General features: G+C 31.5%; 1 protein-coding gene across 2 annotated transcripts in view; it reads right to left on the bottom strand.

The window, feature by feature from the left end:
* Positions 1-19,681, bottom strand: part of LOC126752164 (dual specificity tyrosine-phosphorylation-regulated kinase 2) — a 162,160-nt gene that overhangs the window by 41,678 nt on the left and 100,801 nt on the right. For both annotated transcript variants that reach the window (XM_050462764.1, XM_050462765.1), the window contains exon 4: positions 703-854. In XM_050462764.1, coding sequence (XP_050318721.1) covers positions 703-726 — 24 coding nt within the window. In that variant the 5' untranslated portion in view covers positions 727-854. The remainder of the gene's footprint in view (positions 1-702; positions 855-19,681) is intronic.

The following is a 19,681-nucleotide window of genomic DNA, read 5'->3' as shown; positions in this document are numbered from 1 at the left end:
TGTAGCGTTGCCACCTTTCTATTGTAAAAAATTGCTTAAGTTATTATTATGAAATAAAAAATCGGTTATCAAAATTTGCTTAAGTTATCGCTAATAAAATAAGTCTTGTAAAATTTTTGTGGATTGTTATAGTGTTGCCACATTTTAATTTGAAAAAAAAATTTACTTTTGCATTAAAATAATGATTGAAAAATTGTTTTCGCTTTGTTGTTATAATACATTATTGCAATAAATATTTTTTATAGTTGCCACCTTTTTATTTTAAAAAATCATTAAATTAATATGAAGTAATTAAAAACTGTTAAAAAGTTGGGTATTGTTGCCACAGAAATATGGTGCAAAAAATAATGTGTAGCGTTGCCACCTTTTTGTTGTTATTTTTTTAACGAAATATAATGTTATTAAACGTATTATGTGTTATAAAAATATTTTTGTAATTGTTATTGATTTTTTTACGGCTGCCAACTTTTTATCTTTAAATAAGTTATTTACGTTAAGATTTAGAATAAAAACTAGTTGAAAGAAAAGTATATTATAATATTTTTGAACCACCTCTCTTAAAGTTTTTATCCAAATAATTTAATTTTAATAAATCGAAAAATATCACTTTTCAAAATCTTTTTTCTTTCATTTGAGATTTTGTTTTTCGTTCTAATTTTCTACAAATTTTTTGGGTTTTATTAAATAGGTATTTTTACTCACCGGCATTTCGCAACGATCCAACATTTTCCAATATTCTCGCGTTGAGAATTTATTTAGTATCCTTTACGGATGTTGAGTTTTAAGTTCAGTTCAAGAATGTTCCAATAAATTTACCGGACACGCGTACATTTGCGATTTGTATTAACGGAGAGCTGGAAAAAAAAGAAAAATAAAAATTAATTTAAATGTGAAATTATTAAAGAAATGTGCAAGAAACATTAATAGCTGAAAATAAGAACACATAACCTAACATAAAAATGTTGAGGAGAGTTGAAGAAAAATTGTATGCGATGTTTCAGTAGATATGTTTGGGACTTTCTAAGAGCTTTGAAGGCCTATTAAACTATTGTGGAACAAAAATAATTTATAATGTACAACTAGATATGTTCAGAAGTTTCTTAGAGCTTTGGAAGCTCCAAGAGCTGTAGCATATAATAGAGTTTGAGATTTTCCTAGAGCTTTGGAAGCTCATTAAGCTCTTTGTGATTTTCTTTTTTTCGATTTAAGATAATTTTTTTCACAAAAAGTCAATACTAAATTGGTAAACATCGAAAATGTTTTCCCAAATAGTTTTCTTTTCGTCCTAAGTTCATTAAAAACTGAATTTCTCCGAACAAAATTTTTAAAAATGTTAAACCAAAGCTTGCTAGTCTATCAAATCCTTCATAACTGTAACTTTTACGCGCTAAAAGGATATAAAAAATATTTCCATATACTGAAAAATATATTTAAGTAAATACTATTGACAGCTGATTGTTAAAAACAACAATAAGACAGGCAGAAAACAACAAAAAGTTTAATCAAGCTTGAAAAAGCTTTTGGAATTTTATGATTTTACTCATCCAACTTGGCGTTTTCACTGCAGAAATGTGAAGTTAATAAGAAATTTTTAGTTTATAGCATTCAATTTAAGAAGATAAAAAACGGAAATGTTCACAAATAATACAAACAACAATAAGTGCTGCGCTTTAAATGTCATTTGACGTGGCATGCTAAAAGCTTTGCTGCTTTTGTTGTTATTTTTGTGTGCACACTTTTATTGTAAATACAATTGTGAGCGTCCCTTTCGACTTCCCTCGGCGCATCAGATGCAACAACAACAACTACTGTCAAAGAAGGTGGCGCAGTCTGCCTGCCAGCTTGACTGACTGGCTGTCTGCGCGCTCAAGTCGTGCTGCGCATGCGCATTAGCGCACATAAACCGCAACTCGTTGGCTTTTCATTGCTGTTGCATACAAAAAAACACACAAAACGCCAAAGAGACGCGGTCGTCATTGTCATAATAATGAAATGTTTTGTATTTAAGTCCGCTTTTATGTAAGTGTATGTGTGTGTTTGTGGAAAACGCATTAGATGCAGCGCGCGGTGTGCAATTGCACTGCGCTGAGTGGCACATAAAACATCAGCAGCTCATCGAAGCTGACTGCCACTTCCACTGACTCGCTGACTGGCTGACTAACTCGTTAAGTTTAATGCGCGCGTTCGGTTCGGCGGTAAATGGCTGCAGGTACTCGTGTCGTTAGGCTTTTTGCGGCTGATAGCGCGCTTGAATGGCGGCTTCAATGAGTGATTTCGCGTTAAGCGTCACGTAGTCTGCTATTTACAGCTGACAGCTGTTGTGCGTTTTGTTGTTGCAGCAATTGCTGTTGCATATAACCAGCGATTATTGCATGCTACTTCTTGCGCTTATTATATTTTGTGGTGTTTTTTGTTTTTGTTCTTTCGCATTTTGTTGTGCAATCATTCTTCTTGCCTATATGCTGCACCCTAATTGCCGGTTGTCTTCAGTTTACTACCACTTGTTACTCATGGTTGCACAAATTGGCTTGCATGGAGATGGCAATTTTCTTTATTATTGAAATATGTCAATAAATATGAGAATCTTAAATTTTTAATAAATAAGTGTAGGGTTTCATCGTCGAATAGTCAGCGAGTAATAATCTGGAGCACTTCTACGTTTAAATTGACAGATTTTTTGGTTTGCAGAGACTTTCAACTTTTCCAGCCAGTTTCAATGTGGGGATAATATTTCCAACTGCTTGAAGCGGCTTCAGAGACGCAATTTTGGGTATTTGAATATGCGAACTAGTTCCTTTAATTTTGTCGTGTTTGATTGATATTATGGTTTTTTAATTTTTTTTAATATTTTTTTTTATTTAATTTTTAATATTTTAATTTTGTTTTAAGACTTTTTAAATTTTAAAATTTAGTTTTGTTTTTAATTTAAGGTATTCTACATGTGTTTTTTGATTTTTAATTTGTTTATTCTAACAATATTTCAGAGTACTTGTTTTGCTTTTTACTCCTGAAATAAATCAAAATAAATTTTATGGCTGACTGAATATATTATTTAAAAAAAAATTGAAAAACAAAAACCCATTTTTCTTGACTTTTTTAATGTTTTATATTTTTTTAATTTTTTTATTATTATTTTTTTTTAATTTCTATTAATTTTTTCTTACTTTTGTTTGTTTTTATTTTTTAATTCAAAAACAAAAAAAGCTGTTTTCATTATTTTTTTTAAATATTTTATAAATATTTTTTTACATTTTTTTTAATTTACTATTAAGTTTTTATACATTTTTTAGTTTTATTTTTTTAATTTTTCAATATTTTTAATTTTAATATTTTTTCCTTAATAAATAGTATATTTGTTTGCAGATTGTTATATTTATTTCATTATTTTTGTTTGTTTCTTAAGCACTTAAATTAATCAAAATAAGTTTTAGTTTCCTTCACAACACTATCAAATCTATATAACTAGCGGAATAAACTAAATTGATGTATTAAAAAATCAAAACCAAAAGGGCTTATTTAGTTTTTTTTTTAATTTTTTATTAATTATTTTCTTTAATTTTTAGTTATTTTTATGAATTTTTTCTTTTAAGTTTTACTTTGAAAAATTTTCTAAATTATTCTCTTTAAATTTTATTAATTAAATACTTTTTTTTAATTTTTTTTTAATTTTTTTTTTAATTTTTTATTTTTTAATTTTTATCTTTAAAATTTTCTGTATTATTTCCCTTTAAATTTTTTATTAAATTAATTTTTTTGTATATTTTTTATTAATATATTATAATTTTTTACTAATTATTTTTTAATTTTTTATAATTTTTTTTTAAGTTTTAGCTTTGTAAATTTTTCTATATATTATATTTTACTTTAAATTTTATATTTTTCCTTTTATATTATTTGTTAGTTCTTAATTTATTTCAGTATCCTTTTTTGCTTCCTATTAATTAAATTAATCATGAACAAATTTTGTGACATATTCTTTCATCACGCTGCCAAATTCATACCAATCAATGAATAAACCAAATTGTTGTATTAAACAAAATTCAAAACAAACCGCTTGAAAAATCGTTCGCGCGCGCTCATTAATTATTTCCTCTACCTTTTTGCTGTTTAACAACAACATACATATAAACTAATTTCAAAAACAAAAAAAAAGCATACCGACGACAACGCTGCCGCCAATCAAATCATGCAATGCGCACGCAAGCATTTGTCTTCTGCAGTCGCTTTGCTGCCTCGCCCACCCCCTCTCAACAACCCAAACACGCAGCAATAACTCCCGCATACGAATGCATTGACGCGCGACCGGCTGAAGGGTTAACCTCATCGGCTGCCATTTCATTGCATTAAACATTGCTAGCTGTCATGTACGAGCGCATTAAGCAGCAGTTATTGTTGTTGTCGTTTCATTGTATTACCTGCAATTTGTGACAAGTTGACGTGCAGCCGAGGCAAAAACAACAAAAAACAATAACGGCCTGACTGGCGAAACAGCCAAATATTTTCCGACAAAATATAACTTCATGCGCGCTTTTAAAGCAAAACAACAACATCAATGACAACAAAAAGTGGAAAAACGCAGCCCCCGAAAGTCAGACGAAAAGCTTGAAAAAAAGCCTTAACAATTTTTCCACGCTTGGTTTGGCAGCGGCGCACACTTTTCTATTTAAGATAGTTTTATTGTTGTTGCTGTTGTTGTTTGTCGAGTCGGAAATTGTGGTAAAAACTTTTGACATTTAAGTTTTGTACGGACAGTGCGTGATTTGCATGGGTGCTGTGCGCTTAAGAGGTGGGGGGGGGTCGCTTAAATAAGTAGCTTTATTGGTTGTCTTTTGTATTTGTAATTGTTGTCGTTAGCTGATTTTGTGGTTTGGTAATTGCATTCGAGTTAGTTTGCGGTTATTTAGTTAGACATTTATTACCCCGTTTTGTGAACCAAGCGCTGACATTTGTATCTGTATGTATGTATATACAAATATGTACTTATGTGTATGAGTATTCAATTCAAAAAGTAAAATTTTAACGAATTGAGATAAGGTCCGCGATTGACAGCTGTCTAGGTAGTTGATAAAAAAAAGGTTAATAAATTTTCTTGCCTTTCGAATTTCATACCCTGTTTAATGATGTGACTTTCACAGGTCTTTGAAGGGAGTGACATACTCCTGCGGTAGGGTTCATACGAAAAAAAATTAAAAAAATTGATTGTTTTTTAATCAAAACACTAATTGTCCCACCCAAACATGGGAGCCTAGATAAAAGCAGAATGAAATGATCAACAATAGAAGCTTGTGACTTTCTAACCAAGATTATCCTTAGCAAGCAGCAGTCTACTTAAAAACTGGCGGCCAATAAGAATTTGAAAATCAAATTTGAAAGTTTGTTAAATTTCCCAACTAATATAGATCCCCAAAAGGTGGGTCTCTCATGCGTCATTGGGGCTGTTTTTACGTGGCGGGTCCCAACACACAACCTTGAGGAGAAATGATTCGACTTTTCACTTTAGCTCACCTTCAAACGAATGTTTTTCGGCTACCTAGAGGATAATTGGTCTAGGACCGGTAGTCGTGAGCTGCTTTAGCCATATGAAAAAGAATCGTTTCTGATCACTCCAAAGTGAATAGCGCTGAGAGAACTTTCCTCTCTTGCATGAGCTTCTACACATGGCTCCATCCTTCCTTCCTTTCAGCATTTCTATACAATGTTACACTGGCTTTGAAAATATGATTTAATCTTAAAGTAAGAAAAACTGTGAACCAAGCCAATAACTACTTCTTATACAACCTTTATCGATAAAAATCCAATACCTACATTCTCCGACAGAGTCCACACATCGCTTTACATTTGTGGATATTACAAATTTGTGTAACAATTTTGGGTATTTTTATTAATAAGACACTCTCTGATAGAAGCGAATATCTCAGTCAAGTCTTTGCCATTCATTACTTCAGGCAATGCTAGTGATAGAGATTTAGAGATTCAGAGTAGTCGAACCATCTTTTGGGTATTTTCCCACATAGTTTTTGGTAGAACAAAAACTAAGAGTCAAATCTTTCATGTATTATTTCGGGTAGTATTTGCTATTTGTTAGAAAGACAAACAGAGAACGCTCAAATAGAACCTTTGCTGTATATGAGTTCACATAGTTTTTACTTCAAGTTAGTTTACAAAAATACTTAGCATGAACTTTATGTATGGAAATATGCACAGAAAAGTGCCTTGGAAACTCGAGAACTATAGAGACGTAGTTACAAGGCTGTATTTGCACCTCAAGGAAATATTGACAGTAAGAAGGGGTACATTTGAAGAAAATATTTACAGTGAGGAGGGTTGTGTCTGAACCGTAACAATACAAATTGTTCAATAAAAGTGAGGTAATGTTCTTCTAATGAAAACTAAAGTAAAAATCGCCTCTGACGGGCCCTCTAACGTTGATGGTGGTTGTCTTTAATAAGATATACAAATAATAAGAGTTTTTACAAGTGGAGTATAATGCTAAGGTTGCTTAAGTTTTGAAAGTCATAGAGCTATATGAGGTAAAACTCTAAACTTCGAACTTGCATGGTATCTTTTAGCCAAGACGTAAACCATAAATAGAGCGGGAATTCGAACCAAATAATATGATAAAAGAATACTATAGGTTATTTCCATGGTCACTTACAACGGTGAAGCTAAAATCCGTCATTATACCAAAAAAAAGCATAACTGTGTTCCCATTCAACAAAAAAAATCAACACAAATCCATTAAAAGTAACTACGAAGCACTTAATAGCCGACCGACAAGCAACAGTTTGACACCTGTTTCTTGCACCAACCACGACCACCACCCTCCTTTGTTGCAGCTTACCCCTCAGGTGCAAACAAATCGCTGCAATTGACCAACGACAAGTAGAACAGCCATCTATTGAAGGGCTCCGGCGTTTAGAAAAAGGGCGCACTATAATCGCCAATTGCTCTGTCAATAGTAACAGCAAGAACAACAACAAAAAACCAAATTAAAGCAATCACCTTTGTATGTTTACATACATACACATGTTTAACATGTCTCAAATCGTTCCATTGGCCGCGTTTTACTCGCCGACCATTCACAAAAAAAGCGCCGAAGAACAAAAATAACAACAAGAGAGGAAATGGTATAAATTGAAGCAGGTCAAAAGCACCCTTCGCTGCTGCAAACTGGGACACAGTCGCTGCATATTTTTAGCCCGGCCAGTCGTTTGGTCAACTGGCTGGCTTAAAGGCTAGGCGGCTGGAGTGACAGACGGCTAGTGTTGGTCAATGTACTCATTTTAAATGCTCGCCGCTTGCTGCTGGGCACTTTAGTACATAAATATGCACATATGTATGTATGTGTCTAAGCGCATATAAAAACAATCACACATTTGAATCGCGCAGCCGGTGAAAGACTCTGCTCACCTAATTGCTATGAAAACATTATTCAAATTTGTTATTTTTTTCCCTGTATGCATATATGTATGTGTGTACACATGTCTGCCTGCATAATGCCATGCTTTGCTCGCCATTCTGCCGCGTTTTTTCATTACACCGTATGTGTTTTTCGTTTTTGCTCTTGGTTGTGTGTCGATTTTTGTGTCCAGTGGCCTGTGGTGACACTCGAAATGCTCTGCTGGTGTAGAAAAATACCGGAAAAAACAATGGAAGTGGCACAAGCCAATTGGAGTAACAAAAATCGGCGAAATAGTTAAGCAGCGGCTGCCGGTAGCGCAATTAGATATCGTTGGCGGCAACAACCAATCTTTTTATACCGTTATAACAACGAACTTCCCCCTTCGTTGGTGTTTATTTTTTTAGTGATTTATTCTGTGTTCTAATTTCTAGCGTTATGCCACAGAGAGCGGCAAATAAGCTGGATACTCTGTCACTTTTGTGGATTTGTACGCTTTGGTATGATTTCGAGTATTTTTTGTTGTTAAATGTTGGCATGATATGAGCTTTTGTTATAAATTAAAAGCTTTCATTAAATATAATTTTTATACATGGAAGCTTGTTATTCTTGGGTTCTAATGATATATTTTGGGAGTTTAGTTAAAAATGTACAACGGAAAGGTTTTGAAAACTTTGCCTTAACCTCGACCCTGAGAAGCAACTAATCTCAATTATAATTATTCGAACAAAAATGGAAAAATCTTGCTGGTATTAGAATAAATATCTCATTGGTATGTACAAAAAAAAATTTATCAGTTGATTTTAATGGAAAGTAAGCTTAACAATTTTTTCTCGATGGAAGAATTTTCAACTCTTAAAGGCATTTGAGTTGTTTCTAAAATTCAGAAGTGGTAAACAGCTATCCCGCTTCTGGTTCTTTCCACAGAGACACTCTATACTTTAAAGTTACTTCATTTATCTTTAATAGTTTCGATTTGGAACATTGGCTTAGTATAGAAGCATGAAATATTAAACTCGTGTTTACAGTGAAAGTAGTATTTAATAACTCTTTTCTAAAGTTTTTTGTGTGGATCTTTATGTTTTAAGAAAAACAATGAATACTCCAAATACTAGAAATATTAAATCTTAAACTCGAGTTTATGGTGAAATTTGTGTTTATATACGTTTTTCATTTACTGTCGCTCTGATTCGTCATGTTTTCTGAAAGGCAATCAATATTTCAATAAAAATAGTATGAAACACGAAATCTTAAACTCGAGTTTATGGTAAAATATGTGTTTATAAACTTTTTTCCTTCGCTGTCGCTCTGATTCGACGTACTTTCTGAAAGAAAATCAATATTTCAAACAAAAAAATATAGTATGAAACACGAAATCTTAAACTCGAGTTTATGGTGAAACTTGTGTTTGTAAAATTTTTTCTTTGATTTTTTCTCTGATTCTTTATGTTTTTTGGAATATAATGAATATTCCAAAAAAAAATTATATAGAAACCCGAAACCATAAACTCGAGTTTACGCCGAAACTCCTTTTTCTCGACTTTTTTTTTGTTTTTTTATAGTTCTTTATATTTTCCGAAAGACTATCAAAACTCCAATAAAAAAGTATAGTAACACGACACCTTACACTCGAGTTTACAGTGCAACTTGTGCTTGTAAAGTCTTCACTTTTTTGTTTTCTCTCCAGTTATTTATATTTTTTGAATGACAACAAATAATCCAATAAAACTGGTATACAAAAAAAAACAAAAAAAAAATAAACTCGAGTTAATTTTTATCTTGTTCTTCTGTATTTTTTCAGTATTCGTGAAAGACAATCTACTCCCACTAATTACTTCTAAGCAATTTCTTCACTTCCCTCAATACTATATTCTCTCTCAGTTCATTTAGTATTATGCAATTTCCTTGCAATCTATGTCATTATTGAGTGGCAATAAATTACGCTATTTCCTTTCAAGTTCAAAATTCACCAATCAACACGTTCTTTTTTCAAATGACGCACAACGAAAAATAATAACTTTCCACCCAGCCGCCCGTCACTAATACTTATGTATATATTTATGATACACGCTGATTTCGTCCAAAAAGCACGTTTGCCCGACACATGTTTTCCATTTGGCGAGTTTGCAACGTTTTGCCCCCACGAAAACAAGTGTCTGTGACTTATCAAAGCAGAAGTGGGGCAAAAGCGAAAGTCAAACGAAAGCGAAACGCTGATGGGTGTAATAAACCACAGCGCAAGTTCAAAAAAGCTTACAAAAATAAACCAAAATGTGATGCAAATAAAAGTGTAGTAAAATTAAAAGTAACGCAAAAACAAAAAGTAATTAATTACATTAATTAGCATAGCAACCGGTCGGCTTGAGAACCTTGACGCATTCTTTTTCATTTTTTTTCTGAGTTGCGAGCGAGTCTGAGGCGGCGCCAAGTTTGTCGTATCATTAAACTTAAAGCAGAACTTTTTTCTTTTACTTTTTTGGTACTTTCTGACCTTAAGATTTCGTGTCTTTCTACATATGAAGCAAAAAATTAGTAAAAAGAGTTATTTTACTTTCTACCAAACGGGCTTCACTCACTCTAAATATGTCTGCAAAAAAGTTCGGAGGAACATATGTATGCACATGCGTTGTGAAAAATTTTAGTTCTGATGACTTTATCAAGTTCTATGTCGGATAGTTATTACTATTATTTACTTTCTTTGATGATGCTATAACCTACGAAAATAATAAAATAATAATATATGTATATAATTACCTACAAGTATATGTATCACGCTTTCGCCGGCTAATTGCCTTCGAGTTTCTACAATTCGTCAATGAAACTGGAGAGTTTTCAATACAACCATGTATGTAATGAGGGTTTGGCCTTAAGTGGCCCATTATGACGCGACTAAAATTCCCTCACTCTATTGTTACCTCTTTAAACCACACAGTAGTTCAGATGAAGTTCATTAGTACGAGAATTTAGGTTGGATTTTGTAAAAACTGTATGGCTTGAAATACATATGTAGATCTTTACAATCACTTAAGTTCGATTTGGGCGGCAAAAAATTGTTCTTCAAATAACTTAAACCATCTATTTAGAATGGAAAAAGACTATCAAATCGAGTTTAAGTATTAAAATTTCATATAGATATACTCGAACTCTTTCCCTAGTGTTGCCTTTAATAAGCTTATAGCGTATTCACATTACACCTTAAACTCGAGTTTATGAATTCTTTTGCTGTTTATCATTAAACACTACCCAAAATGTTCACTCATGTTGCCTGTAATAGGTTATGGCGCAATGACATTACACCTTAAACTCGAGTTCATGACTTCTTTAGGAGTTTATCATTAAACAGTACACAAAACATTCTTTCATATTGCCTGTTATCATCTTTCCCATAACCCGTAAACTCGAGTTTATTCTTTTTATTATAATTTAACACTAAACTCCCGCCACTAGTACAGAGGTGACGACAAAACACTTTATTTTTGCGTTAACTCGCATTAATACTGGAAAATATTCTAGGTAATGAAAATTCAATATTATATAAAAATAGAAACTATTATTTCGTTAGAGACTAGACTTCTTCTCAACGAGAACCTGAAGGTCTATTTGTAAATCGAAACTCGAGTTTGTGGCACAAACTAAATCTGCTATTAGGATGTATTTGTACTATTGGCATTTTAGATCTAAGGTCATGCGCATAGTGAACCAATGAACAACTGAAAGGTCAAAATTTTTAACTAATAAAATATGGCATATAAACTGATCTATCAACATTTGGTTCTTGTATGGAAAAGTTTTTTATTTAATGAGATATGTTCAGGAAATTTGGTAAGAATTTTTGTTTCAGTTAACAGAGTAATCTCCAAATAAATTATTCAGATCGGATCACTATAGCATATAGCTGCTATACAAGCTGACCGTACAAAATCAAGACAAAGATCTTTTTATACCTTAGCCTTTTGTGCTGTAAGAAATGCACCATTCTTTTTTGTCTGATTTACAAAATTCTTCGTTTCACTCTGTGTTTAGCCTAAGCATCTTCTTCTTTCACACCAGTTTATATATACATATATATATCTTCATCTAAAAGTTGTCAATGCAATGCGGCAACCTTGGAGCACAGCTATTGGCATTGAGTTGTAAAGCGATAAATTATTAAATAAAATGCTGTCAATTAATAATAGTTACCGTTATACGCGTATAAAATATGTATATATGAATATACATAGTATAATAAATGTGTGTTTCTATAAAAGTGTGTGCGTACAAATATTTATTATGTAATTTTGTGCAATAAAAGGCAGCACTTAATGTTTGAATTATTGATTGAAAAAAAATTGAATATAAAGTGCATTTATCTACATATATGTTTACATATATGTCTGTGAATGTGTAATCAATTATTGATATATGAAGGAATCAATGGCAAGTGCTTGTAAAAAACGACAGCACAAGCGATAAATCTGCAATAACCATTACTGCAATGATGGCAATGAATTGTAGAGATATACTTGTATATACATATATATATGTACACATAGGTATATAATTTTGTGCATATGTGTTTACAATTATATCAAATGTTGTATGCAAGCATACATATTTGGATGAAAATGGCATACAATTCACACCAAGCAATTATTAAATCATATCTACATACACACATACATCATAAATATATATGTACATACTGTACATAAGCATACAACAGACATTATGTATATGCACATTGATTTGTCTAAATATTGTAGGCGTTAAAATAGTTGACTTTTTTTGCCTGTAAACATATCAAATTGAAAGCATATAAGCCTATGATGGCCTAGAAAAGCTTCATTGTTCAACAGAAACGAAAGATTTGTGTTATTAAATAATAACAATTAATAAATGTGCATATGCGAATTATTTTGACAACTTTCTGCGTAATTTTTTTGGTTCACAATTTTTTTCTCACTATTTTATGAAATATATTTTTAAGCTTTACTCATTGTTTTGACACCCACAGCTCGAATTTCAACTCGCTTGCAGATTTTAGTTGGTCTATCGTTTGATGGCCGTTGAAAAAGTTTCTTCTTTTTTTGCTTTTTCGCATTAAACGCAAAGCGTGGTTGCAATTGTGGGCAGCTAAACGCTCTTTGCATACTTAGCGTGTTGCTTGCTTTTCGCTTGGCTTTTGCTGACATTGAAAGAACTTGTGCAATTATTTTGCTATGAGCAATTTGAGTCACAAAGGCACAAAGCCAAGACTTCAATTCAATAACAGCATAAATTTTAATGCCATGATGCTGAATGTGAGATATATTTATTGTGAGGTAGCGCAAAGGTGTGTTTGTTTAAATGAAATGCTTAAACAAGTTAATATGAAAATATATCAAAAATAAGAAAGATGAAAAAAACATAAAATAAAGTAAAATAAATAGAACAAAATAAAAAAAAATTAAATAAATTAAATAAATAAAATAAAAACAAGTAAATAAATTAATTAAATTAATTAAAATGGTAAAGTGATAATAAATTAATAATAAATTTTTCAAATAAAATTTTGTAAAGTTAAATTCCGCGAATCTCATTGGTTCCTAAAAAAAAAGAAGGCATCAGAAATCAAAATAGCTTTATAAATTTAAAATTAATGTGGAATGAAAATATTATATAACAAATTGAAATTAGTTAAAATATTCTAAAATAAAATTAAATTAAAACTAGATTAAAATAAAATAAAAAACTAAATTGGAAATTATAAACAAAACTAAAATTAATATTAAGAAAAAATTAAAATGTTAGGTAAAAATTTATGTTAAAACTAAAATAAAATTTAAATTTAAATTAAAAGAAAAGTGATAATTATAATTGCAATTATTATTAAAATTGAAATGAAATAAATTTAGGCAATCGAAATAACAAAAGAATTAATAAAACTTAAATTTATATTAAAATTAAATAAAAATCACAATTAAAATCTAAATTTAAAATAACATGAAATCAAAGTTAAAATTCAAATTAATAAGGCAACAAAAATTTAAAAGGAAATTAAAATTAAATTCGTAATTAAAATCAAAAAAATAAAAAATCCATAAAAATATTATAATAAAAACAATAATATTAAATAATTAATTAAATAATTAAAATAATATATATATGAAAATGGCAGTGAAGATCAAAATTAACATGAAAATTAATAAAATAAAATGGAACAAAATTTAAATTAAATCGAAATAAAAGTCAAAATTAATATTAAATTAAATTAAATTAAAATTAAATTAGAATTAAAATTAAAATTAAATTAAAATTAAAATTAAAACTCAAATTCATATCAATAATAAAAAAAATTAAAACTAAAATTAAAATTAAAACTATAATTTAAAAAAAAAGCAAAATGGAACTTTTAATTAAATTAAAATAAAATATAAAGCTTAGTTGAATAAATTATACAAAATTTTTAAAAAATCTTTGGAAAAAAATACAAAACAAGTAAAAGCAAAAATAACAAAATCTATTTTTAATTTAATTATTCAACTCAAACGCTGGCGACGATATAAATTTTTCAAAACATTCAACGTTATACTTTGCCCACCAAACCTTAGCTAACTGCACCCTCTAATGCTAATCCCGGCAGCAGACAAAAGATTTTCAAATACGATTTTTGTGCCACTTAAAACAATGCACAACGATTTGACATTTTAACACACAACACGTTTGAATGCCCTTGATAAAGTAGCGCTTAAGTGCATAAATCTCGGCAAAATACCGTTATTGAGTGCTGTAAGGCACAGAGTTTACACTTATCCGTACTTAAACCTGCACCTAAAAAACAAATAAACAAAAACAACACAAGTAGCAAAGTAAAAAATGACAAGAAAAATAAATGAACAACAAAAAGAAAAAAAACAAAAACAACAATAACGAAAAAATCGAAAATTTCGCACAAAAGCGGGTCAATCACAAGTCAAACAATTGGTTCGTATGGATGGCAGCAGAAAATGGCAAAAGACGAAGAAGCAGCAGCAGCAGAGAACATCAAAGGTTCAGCAGTGACACGACACGATGGATAGATGGATGCAACCATGCAGCGGCAGTCAAGTGTGGCAAGTGCATAAGCGGCTAAGACGGCTTGGCTGTTGACACTCCCGCAAGTGTCAGTTGTAAGCGATTCAAAATCAAAAAGCGCAAAATAGCGAAAAATGCAACTAAATGCTGTTGCGGCACCCTTCTTGTCACTTGCTACAAGCAGACGTTGCACTTTTAGTTTTTCTTGATTTTCAGCTTCGAATACCATTTTGGGCTTTGCGTTGCATGAAAAATTTGCTGGCGCGTGATAATTGCCTTAGCTTTTCATTAGCATGCTGGCGCTTTGGCATAAATTACTTGAAGATTAGTTGCCACAGATAAGCTTCATAGTTAAAATTTGACGTTGCAAGCAAATGTCAGCGTGTTAGAGGAGTAATAAATTCTATATTCTAAAAATTTAAAATTAATGTTGCGTGCAATAAAAAAATACCGAAGGAACAAGCCTTTAATTTTTAGTATATCTAAACTAGTGAGGAGGGTGACAGTCATTAAGCTAGCAGTGGATGTATTGCTCCGAAGAGCAGCATCTCTTATTGGAGTAACCTTTAATACGACATCAGAACGGCAAGTTAGGGAGTGTCTGGCCTCATTGTGTATAGGATCAAGCTGCTTTATTATCAGAAGTTCGTCTGGCTGCCTGGTCATAGCGGAATCGCTAGAAACTGCAAAGTCAATGAACTTTTCCGATTATATCGCATTGACAACAAGTTGAATCTCCATTGTCCTTTTATTTTCTAGCTCTGGACTTCTGAACTTCGCGAGATACGATGGAAAACAATTAGCTCCTGTGCGAGTACGAGACCTAGACTAATGCGCAGGAAATTCACCGAAACATTTGCTTTCAATAAGGTTCATTTTGCTGTAATTGTAGGAGTTCTTACACATAATGGTCAGACGCTGTCGTCTGTCAAAGTAGTATAGAGGAAGACGAGGTGGAAACAACCAAGCACTTTCTCCCCCATTGTTCAGCTCTTACAAAACCGATGTTGAACCATCTCCGCAGTCGCATTTTTTTCAAACCTAGCGAGATAGCCGGAACTGATAAAAGCGATCTCAACAAATCTGTGACAGGTTCAAAATGCTTTGTCGATTTTTTGACAGTCTGTTTGATTCAAACAGTGTAATATATGTATATGGTAGGTATTTCAATATACCACCGTTTTCTGCTGTTCAATTGGGATCCGTTTTTATTTATTTTTTACTGATCTTTCAACGTAACCTAATCTAACTGAATATAGTGAGAAAGATCGGACTAGATCTCTGCTCCATTTGTTACGAAACTAAATGAATAGATGATAGACACACTTAGATAGTTACGAAAAGAAATAACAAGCCACACGACTCTAAATTGTAGCTCTACAAACAAATAATAATCTCTAATCTAAAATTTATTCCAAATCGACAGGAATTAGATACGATTTTTATAGTTAGTGGGATTACAGCAACCTATCAGAAAATTCTTACCCTAAACATATCTCTTTTTTGAGAAGAAGCCTATAAAATATGTTTATGATGCACAATTTCTTCTTTTTTCTGGTTCAATGGACCTATTGTATTCGATGATTCCTAACTATTAGTTTCAAATCATGAAAGACACAGATTTCTTTTGGCTTGAGTACAAAATAGTTTTCCATCACGAACACTTACGAAAGTTTTCCTTGATGAAACATAGTTCCTCACACAATAATAGCTCGAAGTCATTTTTAGGACTCCTAGCTAAAATTGTGACTTCTAAAATATCCGTAGAAGTACCTCTTCACAGGTAGATTTATTAAAGCATAAAGGGGTAGAAAAACCCCTTTGTCTTGCTTTTGATTGGCCAACTTGGCAGTTATATGTTATAGTGGTCCGATCAAACCAAAATGTTCTGAGATATAGGCTTGAACAATAATCTAAACCAAATGTCGTGTATAAATATCGTCAACTGAAAAAGTGTTCCATATAAGGCTTGATAATCATAGGTCAGTTTGTATGGCAGTTACAGGCTATAGTAGCCCGGTCTTGTTTTTTATCAATCAATTGGCATGACAGCTATATGTTATAGGGGTCCGATATCAGCGGTCTACAAATGATCAGAGTTTTGGGTAAAAAAGGACATGTCTCATAAACTTAGTTGCTAGATTGCCTATATAAATGGAGCGAGTTCAACTTGAAGTTGGATGCGACAATGTGTCATGTAATCAAAAATTACACGCGCCTTCTATTGAAGACGCCGTAAACTTACTTGCTTACGCTGTATTGTATCTACAAATAGTTCCTTCCATTATTTTAAACAATGTAAGCGTTATGACTGCTTCTTAAGCAACTTTTTCACGAAATTTTTAAACTGTCACTTTGGTGTCATAAACATTTTATGAGCGCAACGTGCCATAATTTGGACAAAAGCACAGTGTTTTATGTATATACTCGTATATATGTATATAAACAAGTGAGCACATGTGCTCTACCAGGACAACAAAAAATCATAATTGTCACAACACTTTGATGCTACCGTACGACGCGCCGCCAAGTAGTACCCTGTAGCCGAAACGACACTTAAGCTCAATTGAATATTTCACACGGCAAATTAACGAATTTTCGGTTCAGTCGCTTTGCGCCCGGTGCTTTATGGCACTTGCCGAATATTTATAGCAAATTTAAGTTATTATTTTTTAATGTCAATTATGCTGGCAGCACTTTTTTTTATATATACTTTTTTTAATTTTTTTTGTGGTACTTTTTTCTGAGTTTCGGTAAAAATTGTTGCTGACTGCAGGCTTTTTTATTCAAATTGCCGGCTACAATTGAAGCTTCCTCAATTATGATTGCAGCTACTTTTTTTGAAGTGCTTTATTATGTACAACAAGCATATGTATGAATATAAGTGGGTATAAATATTGTTTGTGTGTAGCAATTTTTTCCTTGGTGTGCGTTTTTGGGGTGTCTGCTGTGCGCCTGGCCTATGCTAGGTCAAGTTGTGGCCTTGAATTTAGTTATAAATTTTGATTGTTTTGAGGAAAGTCGTACCAAGCAATGTTGTTATTTAAGCAATCATAAACAGAAGTGTGTTTCGGAAGATGTTTGATTTATAGGAAACGTGCGATTTTATGGAGATGTATTTTATGGAAAGAGCCAAGCATTGATGTAGAAATTTGTTTTGGAAATTTTTGACGTTAGAAAATATTTTATGGCTGCTTGCACTTCTGTGGCACATAAAATTGTTTTGCTAAGGCTGAGTTCATTGTGTTCTTACGGAGAATTCAATTACTCAAAACAAATTAACCTTTTCTTTTTCTATTACTAATTTAGTTCATATACAGCTTGTTTGGGCTTTCTGCTACTTTTTTAATTGCTACTACTAGTTGAATTTTTTACTACCTCTTTGCTTTTCTGCGTTCTTCTATTTTTTTTACTATTTTAGTTCACACTCCGCTATTTTGAGGTTTTTACTTCGTTTTTAATTTCTACTACTAATGTAACTTTTCACTACTTTTTTGCTTTCTGCGTTCTTTTAATTTTTTAGTGCCTAATTAGTTCATATACCTCCTTTTTGGGTTTTCTACTACGTTTTTAATTTCTAGTACTATTTTAATTTCTCACTACTATTTTGCGTTCTGTAAATTTTTATAAATAATTTAGTTATTATACCACTTTTTGATGTTTTCTACCACTTTTTTACTTTTTCAGTACTATTTTGCTTTTTTGTATTCTTTTTATATCTTATTACGAATTTATTTAAATATGTAGCTGTTTTGTTGTTTATGCTACTTTTTTTAATTACAATTTTAATTTTTCACTACTATTTTGCTTTTTTCTATTGTCTTTTCTTCGTTTATTACTTATTTACTTTATATACAGCCCTTTTGGTTTTTCTACTACTTTTTTAATTTCTGCTACTATCTTAAATTTCCACTATTATTTTGCTTTTTTTACTATTTTTTAGTTCCTTTGCTGTTTAAATTTTTGCTACTACTACTTTACTTTTGACATTTTTCAATGCGATTTAATAGAGATGGATTATGTGGGGAGAATTAGGCATTAATGTAGAAAATGGATTTTGGAATATCCAAACTTTTAGTTTAAGGGAAAAATTTGAAAATTTTGTACAAAAGTGATTTTTTTCCAAAATGTTCTCGTATTGTTATTCTGTGCTATAATCAGCAGCAATGCTATAAATAGTCAATGCTGATGGCTACTAAATTTTTTCTTTTAGTTTCCATTATCCATCATGCCATCAGCGCTAATTGTATATAATAAAAAAGCTTGACTTGTCAAATTATTTGTTTATAAATATTAATTTCATAATTTTAATGACATATTATATCAAATATGCATATATATTTTTCCAGTTTATTGACACATCTTACATAACTAAAAACTGCTTTATCAACTATTTGCTACCTGTTGAACTTTTCTGCCAGCATTTTCTACCAAATATCTAAATCCCAGTGTTATTTTACATTCAAACACGTGCTGTAAGATTTTTCAAATGTTATTTGGCGCCAAAAATGCGCAACAATTAATTATAGCGCGAAGCTATTTTTGGCTATAAAATTAATAGCCATAAATTAGCAGATAATTGATTTCGCTGGCGGTATGCAGTAGTTGCGGTCAATATGGACTTTTCGATAAACACTGGCGGGCAAACAAAACGAAAAATGTACAGTTAAATAGTAAGAAAATAAAAGTTTATTGCCATATGCAGAGCTCGGCACATATTTGCCTGTGTATTATTGATATTTATACTGCTTGGCAATTTACATAGCGAATAATTACCATACCACATACATACATACATATATGCAAGCACACATGCGAGTGGTAAACAAAATTAATTGTGCGGCAAATATGGCTAGCGGCAAGGAATGAAGAAGATTAGAGTGATATGCGAAAATTCGAATTTTATTGAGCATATGTTTACTTTATATTATGTATAGGTACACATTTTTAATTCAATATGTCGTTCATATTTGCTCATTGAGTCTGAAAGTTAGTGAGCATACTTTTTTCCATTTCTTTATACTCTGACGTTTTATGTTTATTTGAGAATATTTTAACCTCTCAAAACAAACTTTTACAGGCTTGAAGTCCCGGCACATTCCTGAACTTGATAAAATCTGCATCCTTCTTAATTACTGTTTTAGAGAATTTTCCATCTTTCAATATTGCTTTGTAAATTTTCTACAACCGTACATAGCACCTTCGCGTTCAAAGCTTTGACAACTTGCTTGCCTAAATCATATATCA

Source organism: Bactrocera neohumeralis, chromosome 3, assembly GCF_024586455.1.
Source record: "Bactrocera neohumeralis isolate Rockhampton chromosome 3, APGP_CSIRO_Bneo_wtdbg2-racon-allhic-juicebox.fasta_v2, whole genome shotgun sequence".
In the NCBI taxonomy this organism is placed as follows: Eukaryota; Metazoa; Arthropoda; class Insecta; order Diptera; family Tephritidae; genus Bactrocera; species Bactrocera neohumeralis.
The sequence above is the reverse complement of the archived record's forward strand: the minus strand, read 5'-3'. Positions and strand labels throughout refer to the sequence as shown.